Source organism: Mytilinidion resinicola, assembly GCF_010093595.1.
Source record: "Mytilinidion resinicola strain CBS 304.34 unplaced genomic scaffold BDZ99scaffold_21, whole genome shotgun sequence".
Taxonomy (NCBI): domain Eukaryota; kingdom Fungi; phylum Ascomycota; class Dothideomycetes; order Mytilinidiales; family Mytilinidiaceae; genus Mytilinidion; species Mytilinidion resinicola.
In genome coordinates, this window is record NW_022985457.1 from 86411 (window position 1) to 105452 (window position 19042).

At 37.2% G+C, this 19042-nt stretch overlaps 3 protein-coding genes across 3 annotated transcripts; 1 reads left to right on the forward strand and 2 right to left on the reverse strand.

Moving 5' to 3' along the window:
• Window positions 1-17084: 17084 nt before the first annotated feature.
• Window positions 17085-17920, forward strand: BDZ99DRAFT_525357 (uncharacterized protein; the record flags this gene model as incomplete). The annotated part of the gene is made up of 2 exons (XM_033725985.1): window positions 17085-17786; window positions 17825-17920. The coding sequence occupies 2 exons, from the start codon at window positions 17085-17087 to the stop codon at window positions 17918-17920; spliced, it is 798 nt and encodes a 265-aa protein (XP_033571484.1).
• BDZ99DRAFT_467223 (uncharacterized protein) lies at window positions 17820-18999 on the reverse strand. Its single transcript, XM_033720972.1, has one exon. It carries the CDS (start codon window positions 18606-18608, stop codon window positions 18039-18041), a length of 570 nt encoding a protein of 189 aa, XP_033571485.1. The 5' UTR covers window positions 18609-18999; the 3' UTR covers window positions 17820-18038.
• On the reverse strand, window positions 18622-18963 carry BDZ99DRAFT_372674 (uncharacterized protein; the record flags this gene model as incomplete). Its single annotated transcript, XM_033714841.1, has 1 exon — window positions 18622-18963. A coding segment is annotated over one exon (342 nt), but the record flags the coding sequence as incomplete, so codon positions are not given.
• Window positions 19000-19042: the final 43 nt, after the last annotated feature.

Here is a 19042-nt window from a genome sequence, read left to right on the forward strand (position 1 = left end):
AGGCTTTTCCTACTAAAGTAGTAATAGTTGCAGTTTATATTTCTTTATCCGTGGCTGCTCTATAGAACCTTATTCTTAGCTGCTCTAGCCGTTCTATTACTTAAGCGCCTGCTTATTTTTTAGCTATTTTTATAGCCTATAGTTCGTATATTTTATTTTATAATATACTAGATATAAGTCCTAGTAATATATTTACTAGTTCTTATTTTTCCTATATTCTATTAAATACTAAGGGTCTAGAACTATAGTAGCTACTTCTATAAATTTGTTTTTCTTACCTATAATATAGTGCTCTATTTCCTTAAACAGTACTAGTTATATAATAATATAATATTTTATCTAATATAATATATTCTATAAGCAAGCTGTCTACCTAAGCAAGCCGTCTACTTTATTATAAAAACGCGACGCGTTAACTTTTAACTACTATACGTCGATAATATAACGTGCAATTAATACAAAATAAAGGTCGAATATGCATAGCTATTGCAGCAATTAATTAGCAGCAATTTAAAAGCGAACGGCGCGCTATTATAATATATAACGTACCTAGAAGCACACTTCGAGATTAACGCGCTGGAATAACCCCACGACGCGATTCTAAGCCTAATTCGAAGAAGCTTTCTAAGCTAGAGGAATTAGTTGTTGTTTAATATATACTCGACCTAGATTCGCAAGAATTTCCGCCCAACCTGTATACTATATAAGAGATAGCTAATAAATTGCTCGCTAAGCGCGCGGCCACGTTGGCAAGAACTAGCCAGAGAACTTTATTAAGCAAACACCTAAGCTTAAAACATAATTTAATTAAAAGTATAATTATTAGAAAGCTTTATATAAGAATCTAAAGGTAATTAGCGATTAGTTTAAGCTTATATATAATATAAAAGTAAAGTATAATATTCTAGATAAAAATATATATAACTTTAATAAAGCTGGCTTCTAAATAGGCGTTATTTTAACTAGTATAGTTATAATAGGCTCTAAGCAGTACAATTATCTAAAATTAATATAGCCAGGCAATCGTAAATAGATAATAATAATCTAAGGAGTTAATGCCTATAAATAGGCTATCCCGCTATTTATTATCTTTTTAGGTAAGTACTACCTTTCTATATAGTATAAGGGTAATAATATACTACTAGACTAGGTTATAGCAGTAAGTAATAATAGCTAGATAACGAATAAGCTTAGTATTACCTAGCTGCAGTATTTTAATAAGTATATAAAGGATCGCACTATAGGTATATATTAGCTGCTAATTATTAATAGCTATAAAAGCCACCGCTTGCTTAAATTTAAAAAGATTTATAAAAAGAATAATATTATTACTCTCTATATGCCAGCGTATTTATTACACCTGCTGCAGCCACTTAATATTAGCTGCTTTGCGCCGTTAAAAAAGGTATATAGGCGCTAAATTAAGGACTTAATACGCTACTATATTAACTACGTTATAAAGCTAGAGTTTTTACTAGTATTTAAAGCAGCCTTCTATAACTTAATTATAAAAAGTAATATTTATATAGGCTTTTAAGGCGCAAGCCTTATACTGCTTAATCTAGAGGTAGTACTTTTAAAGCTTAATATTTAGCTTTATATACTGTCGCCTTCTGCTATAGTAAAAGCTTAATAGGAATTAAAAATACTAAGCAATACTTATAAGCTAGGCTCTTAATTAGCTTTAATTTATAATTATATTTAAAGGTATTAAAATAGCTCGCCTATAGCAATTTTTAATACGCTTAGCAGCCTTTCTAAAGGTGCTGCAACGATAATATATTAAGCTATACTACTGCGTAATATAGTTGCCAGCCTTTAAAAAGCAAATAAAGCCGCTATAAAGTATAAGGCGCGCAAAAAGAAGCGGATCTAGAGAGAAGAAACTCTAATAATAGAAGCAAGCTTTTAAATAGCTGCTTAAAGGCTTAATAAGGACGCCTAAAGTAAAAGGCAGTAAAGCGGGGTAGATTCTAGCGGGAGCGCGCGGTGCTATAGATGCTGCAGCAAGCTAGGGCATAATATTTATACGTGCAAAAATAATACAGAGGTTGCTGCAGATTAGGCTATAAGTTATATATAGTTAATATCTATTAGCGTTGTAGAGCAATTAACGTTTAAGGCCGGTTTTTATAATAAAGTAGACGGCTCGCTTAGGTAGACGGCTCGCTTATAGAATATATTAGAACTTCTTATAGAATAAATATAAACTATATAAAAGGGTAACTTTTACTTTATTACTTTCCTTTTTAGCCTAGATATTTTAGGGGCCTTTAATAAAGTATTTTATAAAAGAATAATATATAACCTATAGGTCTAGTATATACCGGAATAGATAGTCTAATTTATAGAATTATTTCTATAGAACTAAACTATAAAACTTTCTATTAGAAGATATATTACTAAAACTATTCCGGTTAATATAGGTATACTATAAGAATTCTTACTTTTACTAATTTTTTTCTTATTCTTTATAAGCACGCTTCTGCTAGTACTATAAAAAGGCAATATAATAGCCTATAGGTTTATAAACAACACTAATATCCTTATATTTAGTAGAAGTATAGAAGAAAACTGCAGGGCAATTAAAAGTGCGCATATATAGTATATAGAGTGGGCAAAAAAGCATAGTATAGTATTCGCCCCGGATAAGTATTACCTTATATACTTTATAAGGCGCCGTTTAAATATAGTAAATATAAAGGCTATAGTAAATATCCGGGGCTTTATAAAGGGCCTAATTATAGAGCTTTATATACTTAAAGTCTAGGTAGACTCTAAACTTAAATAGGGCCCGTATATATATATTATAAAGGAAAAGGCTATAGTATAAATAGAAGCCTTTATACAGCTAATAGTATTAATATAGGGCGTAAGCTTCTAAAAAGCATAGCATATATACTTAGCAGTTATTAGGCCGGTTTTTATATATAGGTATACTACCTGGTTTCTAACGCTAGGTATAAAGGAATAAATTAGTAAAGCGAAAATTAAATAACTTAAAACGGCCTAGAACTACTACCTTTATACTATTACAGGAGCGTATAAAATAATAGATATTAAGACACTTAAATATAAGACCTTTTACCCCTTTTAAGGCTTAAGCTAAAGGAACTTATAGTAGTATACGCAGACTGTATATATATAGGCCAGGCTAGAAAGTATATTAAAACTATATACTGCACTATTAAAAACACTATTAAAAGATACTATAAGCCTAGGAAAACACCTAAATATAAGCTAAGCCGGCGTAATATACTAAAAAGGCTTGCAGTTAAGGCTATAGTACTAGCCCCGAGGTATAAAAGGTAGTTAAATAACTTATATAAACTTTTAAAATAAGAAGTAATATAGGAAGTATATAAGGAAAAGTAGAGGAATAAATAGAAGGCCTATAGAAAGAAATAAAAGGGCCCTTTTATACCAGCCTTTAATATAAAATAGAATAAAAATTAGGCAACTAAATACTATAAGCTTATAAAAGTAGAAAGCTTAATTATTACGCTTTTATAAATAGAATATATAGGGCTTAATATATACCTGCACCGTATAAAAGTGCCTAATTACCCTTTACCTGCGTGCCCCCGTTAGGGTTTATACGGCAGTACTATCTAGGTTTTATTTATAAGGGGAAACCGTTCGCTCTATAGCGGTCGAGTGAAAACCTTATTTTCTATAGTATATAACGCCTTGCGTTTTTTTTATTTCTACGCGGCTATAGGGGACGCGTGGCAGCTCTATAAGTATTACCACGGAGTAAGCTATTTTAATATATTCTCTAGGATTAATCCGGTATTTATAGGCCCTAGGTTCTAGGGTTATATAGTGTCTAGAAGGTTAGTAAGGTCTAAAATCCGCGTTAGGGCGCGCGTGCCCTTACTATACGCGCGTGCCCTTTTTCTTAAAAGCAGAGGTATTAAATTAAAGGATAATAGGAAATTAGGGGAGTTGCCCTGTTGCGGGCGTGCCTATAGCTATATAATATGCGTGCGTGCGTATAGTTCTATTCTTAGGGCATAGCTATATAAGTCGGCTGGCTATATAGCTAGCTTTTCTATTGCTATTTTTCTAGCTATAGAAAGGTAGGGTAGGAGGTTTATCTAGTATAGGAACTATTATAAAACGGCCTTATTTCCCTTATAGTCTTTATATAGCTATATATATATTTTTATTCTAGCCTTAAAAAATATATTACCTCTACTATTATAGTATTATTTATAGTATATTACTACGTGCTTTAGAAACTATAGTATATGCCCGCAGGAGCTAAATCGGCCTAATAGAACCTAATAATAATAATAATAGATAATAATATTAAGGAGCGAGCCGCTACTATTAAAAAGGGGCCTAATCGCCTATTATATACTATTTATATACTAGCACTAGTCTACCTTACTATACTACGTATTACCCCTTTTTTTACTACGTATTACCCCTTCTATTATAAGGCCGGGTAGCTGGCTTTACTAACAGCGCTATAAAAAAGTGTAAATTAAGAACCGATCTCGATTCCTAACTACTAGCTACTTATACGCTTACTACTAGCTAGCGCTAAGCCCCTTTTAAGGCCTAATATCTATATTAGGTTTACCTCCGGCCCGTATAAATATTATTCTACTAATTAAACTTACTTACTTAACTTTATATAGGCTATAAAGGGCTACGTAAAATAGAAAGTATATATATATAAAACGGAAAAAATATATTATCTAGGCTAATAAAAGTCTATTTACTCTATCTATTATAGCTAGTCTAGAAGCGGAAAGCGCCTAGATAGCTACTGTTTAATTACTAACTAAAAGAAACGCTAACTAGGCCTGTATACTATAGCTGTAACAGTATTACCTATTACACGCGCTACGCCGTGGCGTAGCTTGCCCCTAGCCCTGCTAGCCCTAGCTCGCGGCCCGTTCTATATATAGACCTGCCTCTACCCCTGCTTCTACTTTTTACTAATTCTCTTAATTTATTATATAGCTATACGTAGCTATTATTAATTAAATCTAATACTTATTTATTTCGCGTTTATATCTAATATATTATTGTTGTAATAATAGCTTTATACCTAAATATTCTTTACTATAAGTAGCTTTCTTTTTAGGTATAGATACAGGGGCATTTTTAGGGGCTAGTTAGCTATTAAAAACTAAGGATATAAAGCTCTAAGTAGCTATTAAAATACCTGCTTATTTAGTAGAGTAATTTAGAGCTGTACCTATAAACTATATAGGATTATTTAATACTATAATAGCCTTTTTAACCGCTAGCATGCCTATAGAAACACCTGCTATAGTAATTTAGCTAGCCTATATTATAATCTGCATTAATTAAGTTAGTTCCTGTCCGCCTATAATACTCTACCCTTATTATATATAAATAGTAGTTTTATAAACTTACCGGAGATGTAATATTCCTTTATATAATCCTAGTCCTCTACTACGCTATTATACTTACTACGCTACGCTTACTAGATCTTATTAAGTATTAATTTTAAATTAAAATTAATTATATTAAGTTAAGTTAATAGATATAGATACACGGCTATAGCTATAGCTATAGCCTGCTGCTGCTATTTAATAAGGTATAGCAGAACCTGTTAGCCGGCTTTTATAATACTATATAATTGCTAGGGCCTTAATAAAAAAAAGAGGATTTATAGAAAGGTCTACCTTATTTAGAACAGGGCGTTTAAACTACTAGTATTAATAGACATCTTCTAGTATAACTTTATACTTAGCTATTAAAGTAGCGTGCAGTTTTTAGTATATTTTATAATAATAAGGTATACTATACGTTTCTCTAAATATTCCGTTATATACCGGGTTGAAATTATTATTCTTTGCCTTTTTAATCTAGCTAGTAAGTAGCCTAAGGCCCTGCTTAGTAACCTTTTAAAAAACTTTACTAAATTTAGGTATTTTAATATTATGCTAAGAAGCTCTATACTACTAGCTAAGCTAATCCTTTCTTTTAACGCCTTAGCAGTAAATATATTAAAATAGTAGCGTAATAATATTATATAGGTTGCCTGTTAAAATCTAAAAATATAACTTAATACTACTATTTAAGCCCTTTAGCTATAAGGTTATAGTGTTTCTAGAGTGCGGTAAAAGGCTAGTATAGTATATAGCAATCTGCTATTAATATTACGGTAACGATGTATCGGGCATTTAAACGCGAGATAGATAAGTATTAGATTTAAAGAAGGATAACTACGTGCTATTACTGTGGTTAGTTATAAAACGTTAAAATACCGAACTAAATTAGGGACAGGAGCTAGGCTATATACAAGACGAGAAAAAGGGCTTGTATATAGCGCGTGGCCCTAATAAAATCGGGAATTAGGTGGCAGGCGCGTGGCGCACGCGTGCGCACGTATGCGGGAATAAGGTGTTAGGGGATTAATGCTTAGAGGGAGGCTATAATCAATACTATAACAATTAAAAAGGCTACTACTTTTTAGTAAGGTAATTAACTAGGGCTTATTTATTTATATTATTATAACGACGATATATTAGATATAAACGTAAGATAAATAAGTATTAGATTTAATTAATAATAGCTACGTATAGCTATATAATAAATTAAGAGAATTAGTAAAGAGCAGAAGCAGGGGCAGAGGCAGGTCTATATATAGGACGGGCCGCGAGCTAAGGCTAGTAGGGCTAGGGGCAAGCTACGCCACGGCGTAGCGCGTGTAACGGGCAATACTGTTATATATATAATCTAATTCTATTTTCTTTTAAGCAGCCTTAAACGCGGCCTCTATAGGTTCTATAAGGCAGAAATTAAACTTATTAATAAACTTTTTCCGATCTTTCTATATAGCTTTAATTTTAGCTACTATTAGATTTTAAAAGGTATATACTGCGGCCTGTAGATCTATAGTATCTATTACCTGCCGCTTATTATCCTTTTAAATAGCTATAGCCTTGCTAGTAATATTCTTTTGCACGTGCTATTTGCACAGAATATAAGGAATAGTAGGAAAGAATTTAGCTAGCGCATTCTTAAGTGCGAGCTCTTTATTAGTAATAAAAACGCCTAGTAAAACTCCTAGGCGCTGGTATATAAGGTAAAGCTCGCGCACTGTAAAAATATAGTCCTCCTCTTTTTCCTTTAAAAGGAAACAGTATTCTAGCTTATAGTTCTTATTTTAATTGTTTACGCTGTTAATATATAAAAGCGGCATTTTAAAGCAATTAGTTTTATAGGTATAATTAAGAAAAATAATATCCGGGTGCTGTTAGAGCATTTTTAAACTCTTAGAATATATAAAGTATAAGTAGCGGACGCGGTTTACTTTATTTAGCTCGTATTTATAGTAGTAATAAGCGTCTAGGTTATTACCGCTGTATTCCTTAAGCACCTTAAGTATAGCCTAACTTAAAGTAAGCTTTTTAAGCTTTATTTTCTTCTATTCTGCGCGCTTATTATATACGTTCTTTATTATTACCTTTTTACCCTTATATTACAACCCGTAATACGAACAACCCGAGCACAGAGGCACTCGCGGAGATAAGTAAGCAGATAAGACTGATAATACAGAACCAAGTTACGGGACCAAGGGGGTCACGTGTAGGACGCATAGGGATCCTGGATTCCCCCACGGACTGCTGGTGGATAGGAACAATCTAAGAGTAGGACATCACGAGAACAGGGTCACGTGATGGCTCGCCAGGCTCGCAACGGGAAGTAAGCATAGAGCCGTGCGAGCGCTTATTAAGCTCGAGACGCTCGAGGACTATGAGCCCGTAGAGCTATATAAGCAAGAGGTTTTCTTAGAACGGAGCTTTTATATAAAGGGACGCTCCTTTGCATAGATAGGAACCTTATGTTTAACTTAAGACTTTAATACTACCTATTAGAAGTAATAACCCCGTTTTATACCTAAGATTAATCTTGCCTTACCTTTTAAAGACTATTACACCCCGATAATAACTTACCTATACCCTGCCTTAGTATAAGATACTTAGAAGGTATAGAAGAGACAACCTGTTACACTTTAAACACCGCTATATTAAAGGAGTCGTATACAGACGATTAATTAAGATAGCCCTACTAACCCCTTTAGGTAGCACGACTGCTGGACTAACCCTAACTATAACCGAAGTAGCAACATGTATGTAAGCGTTGCTTACACAAATATAAACACTGGAAGAAGCCAGCAATACTAAGGATAAAGAGATTATAGCCCTATAGGGAAATCTCCAGACCGTCTAAGGGGAGCTTACCACTACTAGGATAGTTAGCTATAGAGGCTACAAGATAAACAAGCCTAAAGAGTTTACTAGGGAGAAAGGAGCTCTATAAGCATTTATAACGCAGATAAGGCTATACCTGCGTATAAATTAGAGTAACCTTAAATTTAAATCGGACAAGGTCTGCATAGCAGCCACCTTCTTAAAGAAAGAAGTGTTTAACTAGTTTAACCCGATACTTATAGACTGGCTTAGCAACACTAACGCAGATAATCGGAAACTAGAAACCAATATTATGTTTAGCAACTACGGATACTTTAAGTTAGCACTTTAGATAACCTTCGGAGACACTAATAAGGAACGGACAGCAGAACAGAAAATAGCAGTTCTAAAGCAGAAGGGCTTAACCAGCCGCTATACTTTAGAATTTATACAAATCGCGTCTAAGCTATTATAGGGAGATAAGGCTCTGTAAGTACAGTATTATAGAGGTCTTAAAAAAGATGTTAAGGACAAAATTATATAAGGCGAGAGGCCTCTAATACTCTATAAACTTAAGGAAATAGCAATATAAATCGACAGTCGACAGTATAAGCGACAACTAGAACGGGCAGATAAAAAAGGACTTTATTTTTACGCCCAACTGGCCAGACCAAAGCTAAGAGTAACTAACCGCAACTATAGAGATTGCATAGAGATTAATATTGCAAAACAACACAATAACTAGAAGGGTAAACCAATTACCGACAAAGAAAGGTAAGAAAGAAGACGCAACAGCGCGTGCCTATTATGCGGAGAATAGGGACACTTTGCGAACAAGTGCTCCAGGAACACCCGAACAGCAGCAGTTATAGCAAAACCGAATATAGACCGCCACAATTCCATATTATAGACCGCGTGCTATAATAATAACTGCTTTACCTATTAGTTAGATAAGTAGGCAATAGGGTACTATCTAATGCAAAAGGTAAAGGGATAAACTATTGCTATAATAAGGAATAAAAAGTATAATAGCAACCCTATAGACAACTACTACGCCGACGTAAAAGTTAAGAGTATAGAAATTAACTACCTGTTAGAAACGGATAAGGCGTTCTAAATAATCGAACTGTAATTAGAACCCTAAACTAATATACCCGAGCTACTAGATAATAGTAAGGCCGAGTTACTAGATATAGAAGTACAGGTCGATAGAGTCGTAGCCACGTATAAATAAAGCGCAAGAGAGATTCTCGCACGCCTTAATAAGGGATAAGAAGCGTAAGAAGCTAAAGACGCTATAACGGGCGCAGAACCTAGAGCACTAGTAAGCCACTAATTTCTAAGAGCTATAGGAAGAGTTACAGGACAGCTCGCCAGAGAAGAAGAAGTAAGAATAGCTGCAGCCGCAGGAATATCAGCAACAACTATCGGCGCAGGAACCCGCGCAGGATTAGATATATTAGAAGGCCTAAGCCGCAATATCTAGTAAGAACTGGACAATAAATCACCTGTTAAGGATAGTAAGGAATACTATAACAGTAATAAAGACCGAGAACCGGAAGACTAGTCTAGTAATAGAGAAATTAGCATCGGGCCAGAGCAAGAACTGCTAGAGCTATATAGAAAACAAACTAAGATTAAGATCTACAGAGCTTTACACCCTATTAGGGAAACAGGCGTCTATAATAAGGAAGACAAACAGCTGGATAGAAACCACCCACTTTATAGACAGATATCTTAGGTATTATATATTAAAGATAAATGCGACGAGCACGTAATATATAAGAAATATTAAGGATAGTACCTATATCGGATAAGATATTATATTATTATACAACTAGTACTGTTTAAGGAAACAGAGCACTATATTATAGGTAAGAAAGATAAGCTTATAGGAGTAGCTACTATAGTTCTAGACCCTTAGTACCTAATAGAATATAGGAAAGGTAAAGACTGGCAAATATGCTATTAGGACTTGTGCCTAGTATATTGCGAAATAAAATATGCAAACTATTGGCTATAAGAACAGCTAAAAAACAAGCAGGCGCTTAAGCAACAGGACGGCCAGAGCAGCTAAGAATAAGGTCCTACGGAGCAGCTAAAGATAAAGGAACGCAAACCGCGACCATCGCCACTCTAGTGGGAAAAACCTATATTATAGAGAAAAAAAGGAACCCGGCGATGCAGCCTAACTCTATTCCTATTTAGAACTATAGACACGTAATCCTATCGGTTAAAATTAGTAGGAACCCGGCGAAAGCACTGCTGGACAGTAGCGCGCAAGGAAATTTTATATCCCACAACTTTATTAGGAGAAACTAAATCCCTTAGCAATAGAAAAACAGACCCTATAGACTATATACAGTGGATAGCACACCTATACAACATAGTAATAGATAAGTAACTATAGAAACTCGACTAGAAGTTATATAGATTAAGGAATATAGAGAAACTATTAGCATAAATATAACCGACACGGCGAGATATAATATAATCTTAGGTATACTATAGCTAAAGCAGTATAACCCCTAAGTTAACTAGAAGTCTAGTAAAGTAAAGATCTAATCGGAAAGTGGACTAAAAGGCACCCCGCGCTAGGATAAGCCTAAGCAAAAATAAAATATTAATACAGACACCTTAAAAGGTAAGAAAGCCTAAGGAGAAAATAGGGCAGCAAGCCAACAGTAGCCTAGACCCCTAAGCAGCCGGCAAGTAGCTAAGGCAGTAAAAGTACTAGATATGCCAGAAGAATATAATAAATTCCGAGGAATCTTTATAGAAAAGGTTCAGGATATATTACTAAAGTACTAACCTTAGGATTACTATATTCCCCTAATACTAGGCGAACAACCGCAGTTTAGACTAATCTATTTACTAGCCTAGAATAAGCTGGAAGTGCTGGAAGAATACCTGGAAAAGAACCTAAAGCAAGGATTTATTAGACTATTAGAATTGCCTGCAGGTTACCCTGTAATATTTATCCTAAAACTAAACAGCAAGCTACGCCTTTATATAGACTATAGGCAACTAAATAAGATTATAATTAAAAACTGCTATTTATTACCTTTAATCTCTAAACTTAAAAACTAACTATATAAGGCTAAGTACTTTATAAAGATAAACCTACGCGAAGGGTATTACTTAATTTAGATAAGAGAAGGAGAAAAGTAGAAGACGGCTTTTAGAACTTAATACGGATACTTTAAGTATATAGTAATACTATTTAGGCTTACTAACGCACCAGCAATATTTTAGGCAGTAGTTAACTTAGCGTTAAGGGGCTACTTAGATCGGTTTACAGTGGCATACCTTAACAATATCCTTATATACTTAGAAACGCTAAGCGAACACAGAATACACGTGCGAAAGGTACTTAAAAGACTTAAAGAATACAACCTTGCAGCAAACCCGGATAAGTGCGAGTTCTATAGCTAGAGAGTCGGATTTTTGGGATGCGTTATTAGTCCAGGACAGATTAAGATAGAAGAAGGTAAGGTGTCCTCTATCTAAAAATAGCCGGAGCCCGCGAATTTAAAGGAACTACAGTTGTTCCTTAGGTTAGCTAATTACTACAGGTAATTTATTAAGGGCTACTCGAAAATTGCAGAGCTACTTATAGAACTTACTAGAAAGGATATTAAATACTAATAGACCTCGGAAGTATAAGGTGTATTTAATAAACTAAAGGCATAATTTACTTTAAAGCCAGTGTTAGCAATCTTTAATCTATAAAAACCGGTTACTATTAAAAGTAATGCGTTGGATAAGGCAGTGGGAGCAATACTTAACCAACTAGATAAACAAGGGAAACTGCATCCTATAGTGTTCTACTTACAGAAGCTAAGCACAGCTAAGCTAAACTACAACATCTATAATAAGGAACTGCTGGCTATAATAGAAGTATTTAAACAGTAGAGGGTTTACCTTAAAGGGGCAGTATATATAATATAAGTATATACAGACTATAAAAATCTAATATACTTTACTATAACTAAGGAGTTAAACGGAAGATAGAAAAGATGGTTAGAAAAACTAGGAACCTTTAATTTTAGGATTATATATAGAAAAGGATCTGAAAACGCTTATATAGATATACTTAGCAGAAGGCCGGACTATATAGAAGGAACCGAGAAGACTAGGCAACCTATACTTAAGGAAACAAGTCTAGGAACCCTTAAATTTAACCACGCACAGGTAGCAGTTACTTACAGGTCCGAGGATAACAAGTAGTATAAGCAAATTAAGGCAGCACAGAAGGTAGATTAAGAAAGCCGGGATTTAGCAGGTTATAACTGGCAAAGTTTGCGCCTAGAACCTATAAACTAAGAACACGGAGAAATCTAGGACAGTATTATTACCTTACAGAACAAGATATTTATACCTAAGACCTTATAAGAAGAGCTTGTTAAGAAATTCTACAGTACACCAGTATACAGGCACTAGGGAGTGGAAAAGATACGGGAAAGAATTGCAAGGACATTCTATTTCCCCGGACTCCGGAAACTAACGGAGAAAATTATATACAAATGCGAATACGCAAAGAATAAGTCGGTATAACACGCACCGTATAGACTAATAAAGAGTCCTTCTATACTGGAAAAAGCATAGAAATCCATTGTATAGAACTTTATAGTTAAGCTACTACAGTCTATTAAACCTATAATAGGCATAAAGTACAACGCAATACTAGTAGTTATAGACCGACTAACTAAATATATATACTTTATCCCTTACTAAGAAGTATTAACAGCAGAGGATCTGGCCTACGCCTTTTTAAAGTATATTGTTAGCAACTACGGGCTACCCTAGAAGATAATTTTAAACCGAGATAAGCTCTTTATATCGAAATTCTAGCAGACCCTTACTACACAACTAGGAATAAAGCATAAGCTTTCCACGGTGTTTCACCCTTAAACGGACAGGTAAACGGAAAGGCTTAATTAGACTTTAGAATAGTACCTATAATACTATATTAACTACAGGCAGAATAATTAGGTATTGCTACTACTAATAGCCTAATTCGCCTATAATAGCGCATCTACGGAGATAACAAAGGTATTACCCTTCTTTGCAAACTATAGTTTCGATCTAGAGGCGTATTAAGAACCCCGACTCGACAGTATAAAGGCCTAGAGGGCACTACTATTAGTCGAAAATATTAAAGAGCTACAGGAGCAGCTCTTAATAGATATCTAATTCCTAACGCTAAGGTTAGCAAAATATTACAACTAACACCGGAGTGTTGCACCAACCTTTAAGAGGGGAGATAGAGTCTACCTACTCCGCAAAAATATTAAAATAAAATAACTAAGTATAAAGTTAGACTATATTAAGATTGGACTATTTAAAATACAGGATATTATTAGCCCAGTAAACTATAAGCTTAGGCTACCCAACAGGATAAAAATACACCCGGTCTTCCACGTATCGCTACTAGAACCCGCACTATTAAACGCCAAGCTAGAAAACAATATAGAGGTTGACGACGATAATAAATATAAGGTTAAGTAAATCCTGGATTCCCAACAGCACGGTTAGTAAATAGAGTACCTAATTAAGTGGAAAGGATACGGCACCTCCGAGAACACATAGGAACCGGTTAAAAGTTTGGCGAACTGTTAGGAACTCCTGCAGCAGTTTCACCGCCAGAATCCGGAACAGCCTAGAAAGACGGCGACAGCGCACTGTTTAACTAGGAAGGATTAAAGGAACCCGGAGAAGGAATGCTACTGCTATATAATTAGAATGCATGGCAACGGAACCGACGGCTGGCAGTGCCCAGCACACCTAAGGAGAAAGAAGAATACCTAATAATCCCCGAGGAAGAAGGCAAGCCTTCCTGCTTGACACGCTCTTGTTTTTTCTGCTTAGCCTCCTTCCGATTATTTTCCTTAAGCTCTTCTAGAGTCTCGAAACCACAACGCATTATCTCCTTACCACGCTTATGCAATAGTTCCTTTTAAGAATCTAGATGATTAAGCTTTGTTATAGCCGCCCTCTAAGCCTCTAACAGAGAAGACAGAGTCGCGCGAGTCTTAGACTCCTTACAACAAAGTTTGTCCTTATTATAGGATAACTTTCGCCCTGGGAAGGTTAGATAGAACACAAGCAAATATAATAATAGACTACAGCAACTTACAGGCAGCTGCTAAGATGCTAGCGACATCACAGTTTAATTGTTGCGCCCGAACGCAGGCGGCACAATAATCCGAGTTAGGTGTAGAAACTATATACGATAAACCCCGAGACTTGCACCGGGAATAAGGCATAACTTTTAAACCAGACGCGGCAATACGATTAGCAAGCATGAGATAGCTTTCTTATTTCTTGGCTTTTAAAGCGTTGGACATGGTAAAAGAAGAAATAGAATAGCACGATGACGGCCCAACAGATAGGGCATCGCCAGCTACTTATCCGAGACCCCACCACGGAAATACTTTTGGGCCGAAAGCCTTAGAAGGGGGAGCAAGTGTTATAACCTGTAATATAAACAACCCGAGCACAGAGGCACTTGCGGAGATAAGCAAGCAGATAAGACTGATAACACAGAACTAAGTCACGGGACTAAGGGGGTTACGTGTAGGACGCATAGGGATCCTGGATTCCCCTACAAACTGCTGGTGGATGGGAACAATCTAAGAGTGGGACATTACGAGAACAGGGTCACGTAATAGCTCGCCAGGCTCGCAACGGGAAGTAAGCATAGAGCCGTGCGAGCGCTTATTAAGCTCGAGACGCTTAAGGACTATAAGCCCGTAGAGCTATATAAGTAAGAGGTTTTCTTAGGACGGAGCTTTTATATAAAGGGACGCTCCTTTGTATAGATAGGAACCTTGTGTTTAACTTAAGACTTTAATACTACCTATTGGAAGTAACAACCCCGTTTTATACCTAAGATTGATCTTGCCTTACCTTTTAAAGACTATTGCACCCCGACAACGACTTGCCTATACCCTGCCTTAGTGTAAGACACTTAGAAGGTATAGAAGAGACGACCCGTTACACCTTAGCTATAAGGTTGTTGAATATAGCACCTATAGGCGTGCGTTCTTCTAGCTAGTTATAGATAGTTCGGATAGTATCCTTATTAAGATCTCGGTAATTAGCTGGAGCTCTATTCTTAGGGTTATATAGCTTATAATTATGCGCAGAAACTATAACCTTAACGAACTAATTACCTAGCTATAGGTCTCTTGTAAAGCATTCTTTTATAAGGCAATTAGACTTCTTTAAACAGGTTTAGCGCTTCCTATTAGCTGGCTTATATACTCCTGCGCATTCGCATTAAACTATTACCTTGCGCACTTGGGAGGGCATGCGCTTATCTATTTTTTTTATTGTATTTAACGATCGCATAGCCTTCGCGCTTTGCCCACGCATTAATTAACTTTATACCTTTATCAACGGACGCATGGCGGCCCTAAGGGGGCGGCCGTAGGTATATGGTGTTAAAGTGATGATATAGAGGAAATAGTATTAATGCATTAAAAGAGAGTACGTAGGTAATGTAAATTCGAATTAAGTACAGAGCGGGCAAGTAAGTGAGTTTAATTGGTGGAACAATATTTATACGGGCCGGAGCTAGACCTAATATAGGGGGGGTGATACGTAGTAAAAAGGGGGGTAATGCGTAGCAAAAAGGGGGGTGGTGATTAGGCTCGTCCTAATGTAATTGCTTGTGTTGTACATGGCCGCATTTGGAGAGAGCATTCGGAATTAGTAAGCGAGTTAAGCGAGCGAATCGGAGACTACGGAGTAGTACTCCGAGCCAATTAGAAGGCGGTGAAGCGCCAAGAAGGGGGGGTGTATATGTAGCGATTAGGGGGTATACGTGTAGTGAAAAGGGGGTGTACGGGTAGCGCTCCCCATTCCTGTAGGAGTGTAGTCCCTCCGCTTTATTGTCCACCTTCTAGTGCGTATAAGTATCTTCGCTTATGTTGGAACTTGAGGCATCTTTCGAAGAAGCTTTCGGGCGTCATTTCACAACCTCTGAATAACTATATTTCTTCTTTTGCCAAATCGTTGTATCTTTCTACCGATATAATGCAGAATTTCTAGCGCATCAAGGTTCCATACAACTAATCTCTTTCATATCTGAAAAATGGCTTGCTAAACAATACTATTCGCATAGCAAGACCCCAGGATTATGCAGCAAATATTGTATAGTATACAAATTCGACGGATTATATGTTTTTTCTGCAATCCGCAGGCATGAAGGCAGATACCTTCTTCAAAGCTTGTAAGCATCTGAAAATAGCACCTAACCTCCCCCCGGGCGCGATGGAACACCTAACGTGATGGAACAAATCCGAGGTACTTTAACTTTACAGCGACTCAAAGTCCGCGCACACGTTCTAATAATAAAACTTCTATTATAGTAATACTCTCTAACTATTTCTTAATGCTTAGAATTATTCTAATTATATAAAATACACATGTGTGGTTATCAGCCTACTAATTTCGGCGGAATGCTTAGAATGCTTCTTGAACGCGACAAAAAAACACCCCTGCTATTACAGTACCAACATTGATTTTCCTTTCTAAAAGATTGAAAATAGGAATAAGCTACACTTCTTAGCCATATTGAAATATTAGAAAGCCTTCCTCTAAAGTGTTCGTTGTGCTGCAAGCAATTTCAAAAAATTCCACCACACAGGATAGTACTTGCGACCGATCAACCTTTCATTTTTGGCTAAATATACAGTTATGGAATATTTACATAAGCATTTTATGGTATATCACCACTGTTGATCAAGACTCTCTAGTTCCCAGAATAGCATTAGCAGACTAACCTTCTTAGGTAAAGCAGATTTCCCCGCATCGAGGAACAAATCTAGCCCCGCGATATGGCGAGTGAGACAGATTTTCTCATCTGAACACCACTATCATTGCTGAACGCAAATGGGCTTCTTAGATGTCGCTACTGAGATCCGGCTCAAAATCTATTCGGAACTCCTCGTTCTTCTCGAGCCGATCAAGTTCGTAGCGAATTTCGGCCCTCCGCTGCCCCCCCTCTTACGATCTCGAAGGGATAGACTCCATCCTGCTGTTCTTCGTTTGAGCAGCAAGGTGTATAACGAAGCCAGTCCGCTACTCTATTCCAAGAATCGATTCCAATTCCCTGAAGTATTCGGCTCCGCACCGTCTCTTCCGATTCGAGCTCACGTCGCGCCCTTTCTTATCCAAATCGGATCGCAAAGCAAGCTAATTCACCATATCTGTATTCCCTTTCCCACCTTCAACTATCCCGTACCCGAAAGAGCTAGGCTTGATGAAGTGCACATCGAAAATCTAGAGCTCATCAGGAAGACCTGCACAAACATTAAGACTCTCGAATTATTGGTACCACTCGAACATTGCAACTATGCGCTCGACGATTGGGCAATCGCATCAGAGGCGTTGGATTTACTCAACACACGATTCAAGGCTATTCATTCCCTGAAAGAGATTATGATTAATTTTGAGGAGTACCCCGAAGATGACCCAAGCGATGGCCTGACGAAGAAGATGCGCGATATTGGATGGACTGTTAGGATCACAAGGCTTCCGAAGAGGGTTTGGATCTCCATTGATGATCGAGTCGAGTTTGACAATGAAGAGGTTGTAATGCATATGATAATGAATATTTACAACGAGAGCAGGAGATGGAAGAAGAGACGGAAAAGGAACAGTGGCTGGACGAATATTATCGTCGACGACATGACCCTTATTGGGAGAATGATTCAGACTATGACTGAGTTTTGTCACGATTGGTATTTTCGAACAAATGCCCAACTTTCTCCTAATCTACTATAGCAATTTCTACTTCGCTCCGCCGTGATCGCGCAATGATTCTACCTTCTTCGTACGACAATCTCAATACATTCGCGCCACTGGGGCAACCTGTTCTTCACTCATCCACACCACTGGGGCCCTCGCTGCCTCTGGCGCTTCGCTTATCCGCACTACTTTGGCCCTTGGCTGTGAATCTCCCTTTGGAGCAGGAGCCTTACGCTTCTGAGAGCGTTTTCCCTTGTCCGCAGTATCTTCCCTTTTTGCAGCGCGCTTCTGTCCACGTTCCCTCTTGTCCGAAGCAGCTTGTTCTTTCGCCGCACGCTTCTCTCGTGCCTCCTCAATATCCTCATAGCTCATCACCTTCGCCTTCCCTATAACGGTTGACTTGGTCGATCGGCGAACCTTGGCTTCGTTGTTCTGTTTAAACAAGAGTTGGTTCTCGTCTTGAAGGAGGGTTCGTTCGGCAAGGAATATTTGGGCGGCATTGGAGAATTTCTGTAACCGCCTTTGTAGGCGCTGTTTGCTTGCCTCTTCAAGCTTATGAGCGTCCTGTTCAATTAAGCCGCGTAGTGATATGAGAGCCTCTACTGTTGCTGGAGTTGCTGGTGTAACTGGAGTCTGGGGTACTTCGTCTTGCAGATGGGACCCCATCTTTGCGGAGCACTGGATTACGTCGCTTGAAGGCCTCGATCCAACTCGTACTTGGAGGCTTGATTTTTGTATTTGTGGTGCGTTGACGTGCAATAACGAATGCAAGTGAGGGGATATACTTGATTCGAACAGGGTATCCTATAGTAGACATATGTATCGAGTATTTAGTAAGGGCTTTCTCTTCCATAGGGGTGAGATACTGTTGGCCTTTGGCTTTGTCTTCCTTTAAGGGTTGTCTATGTGCGCGGTTCCATAGGGTTGTGCAAGCGACCCTGTGGCATTTTGATAAGGCTCTATACGATCTGGGCTCATTTGGCCCAAGACCTTCCGCTAGTGCGATACTTGCGGCGTCCATTCTACGATTGGTGATGATGATCGTGAAAGGGAAAGGAACGACAGAGTTGCAGCAAGTCGAGGGGACACGTGGCAGTTTG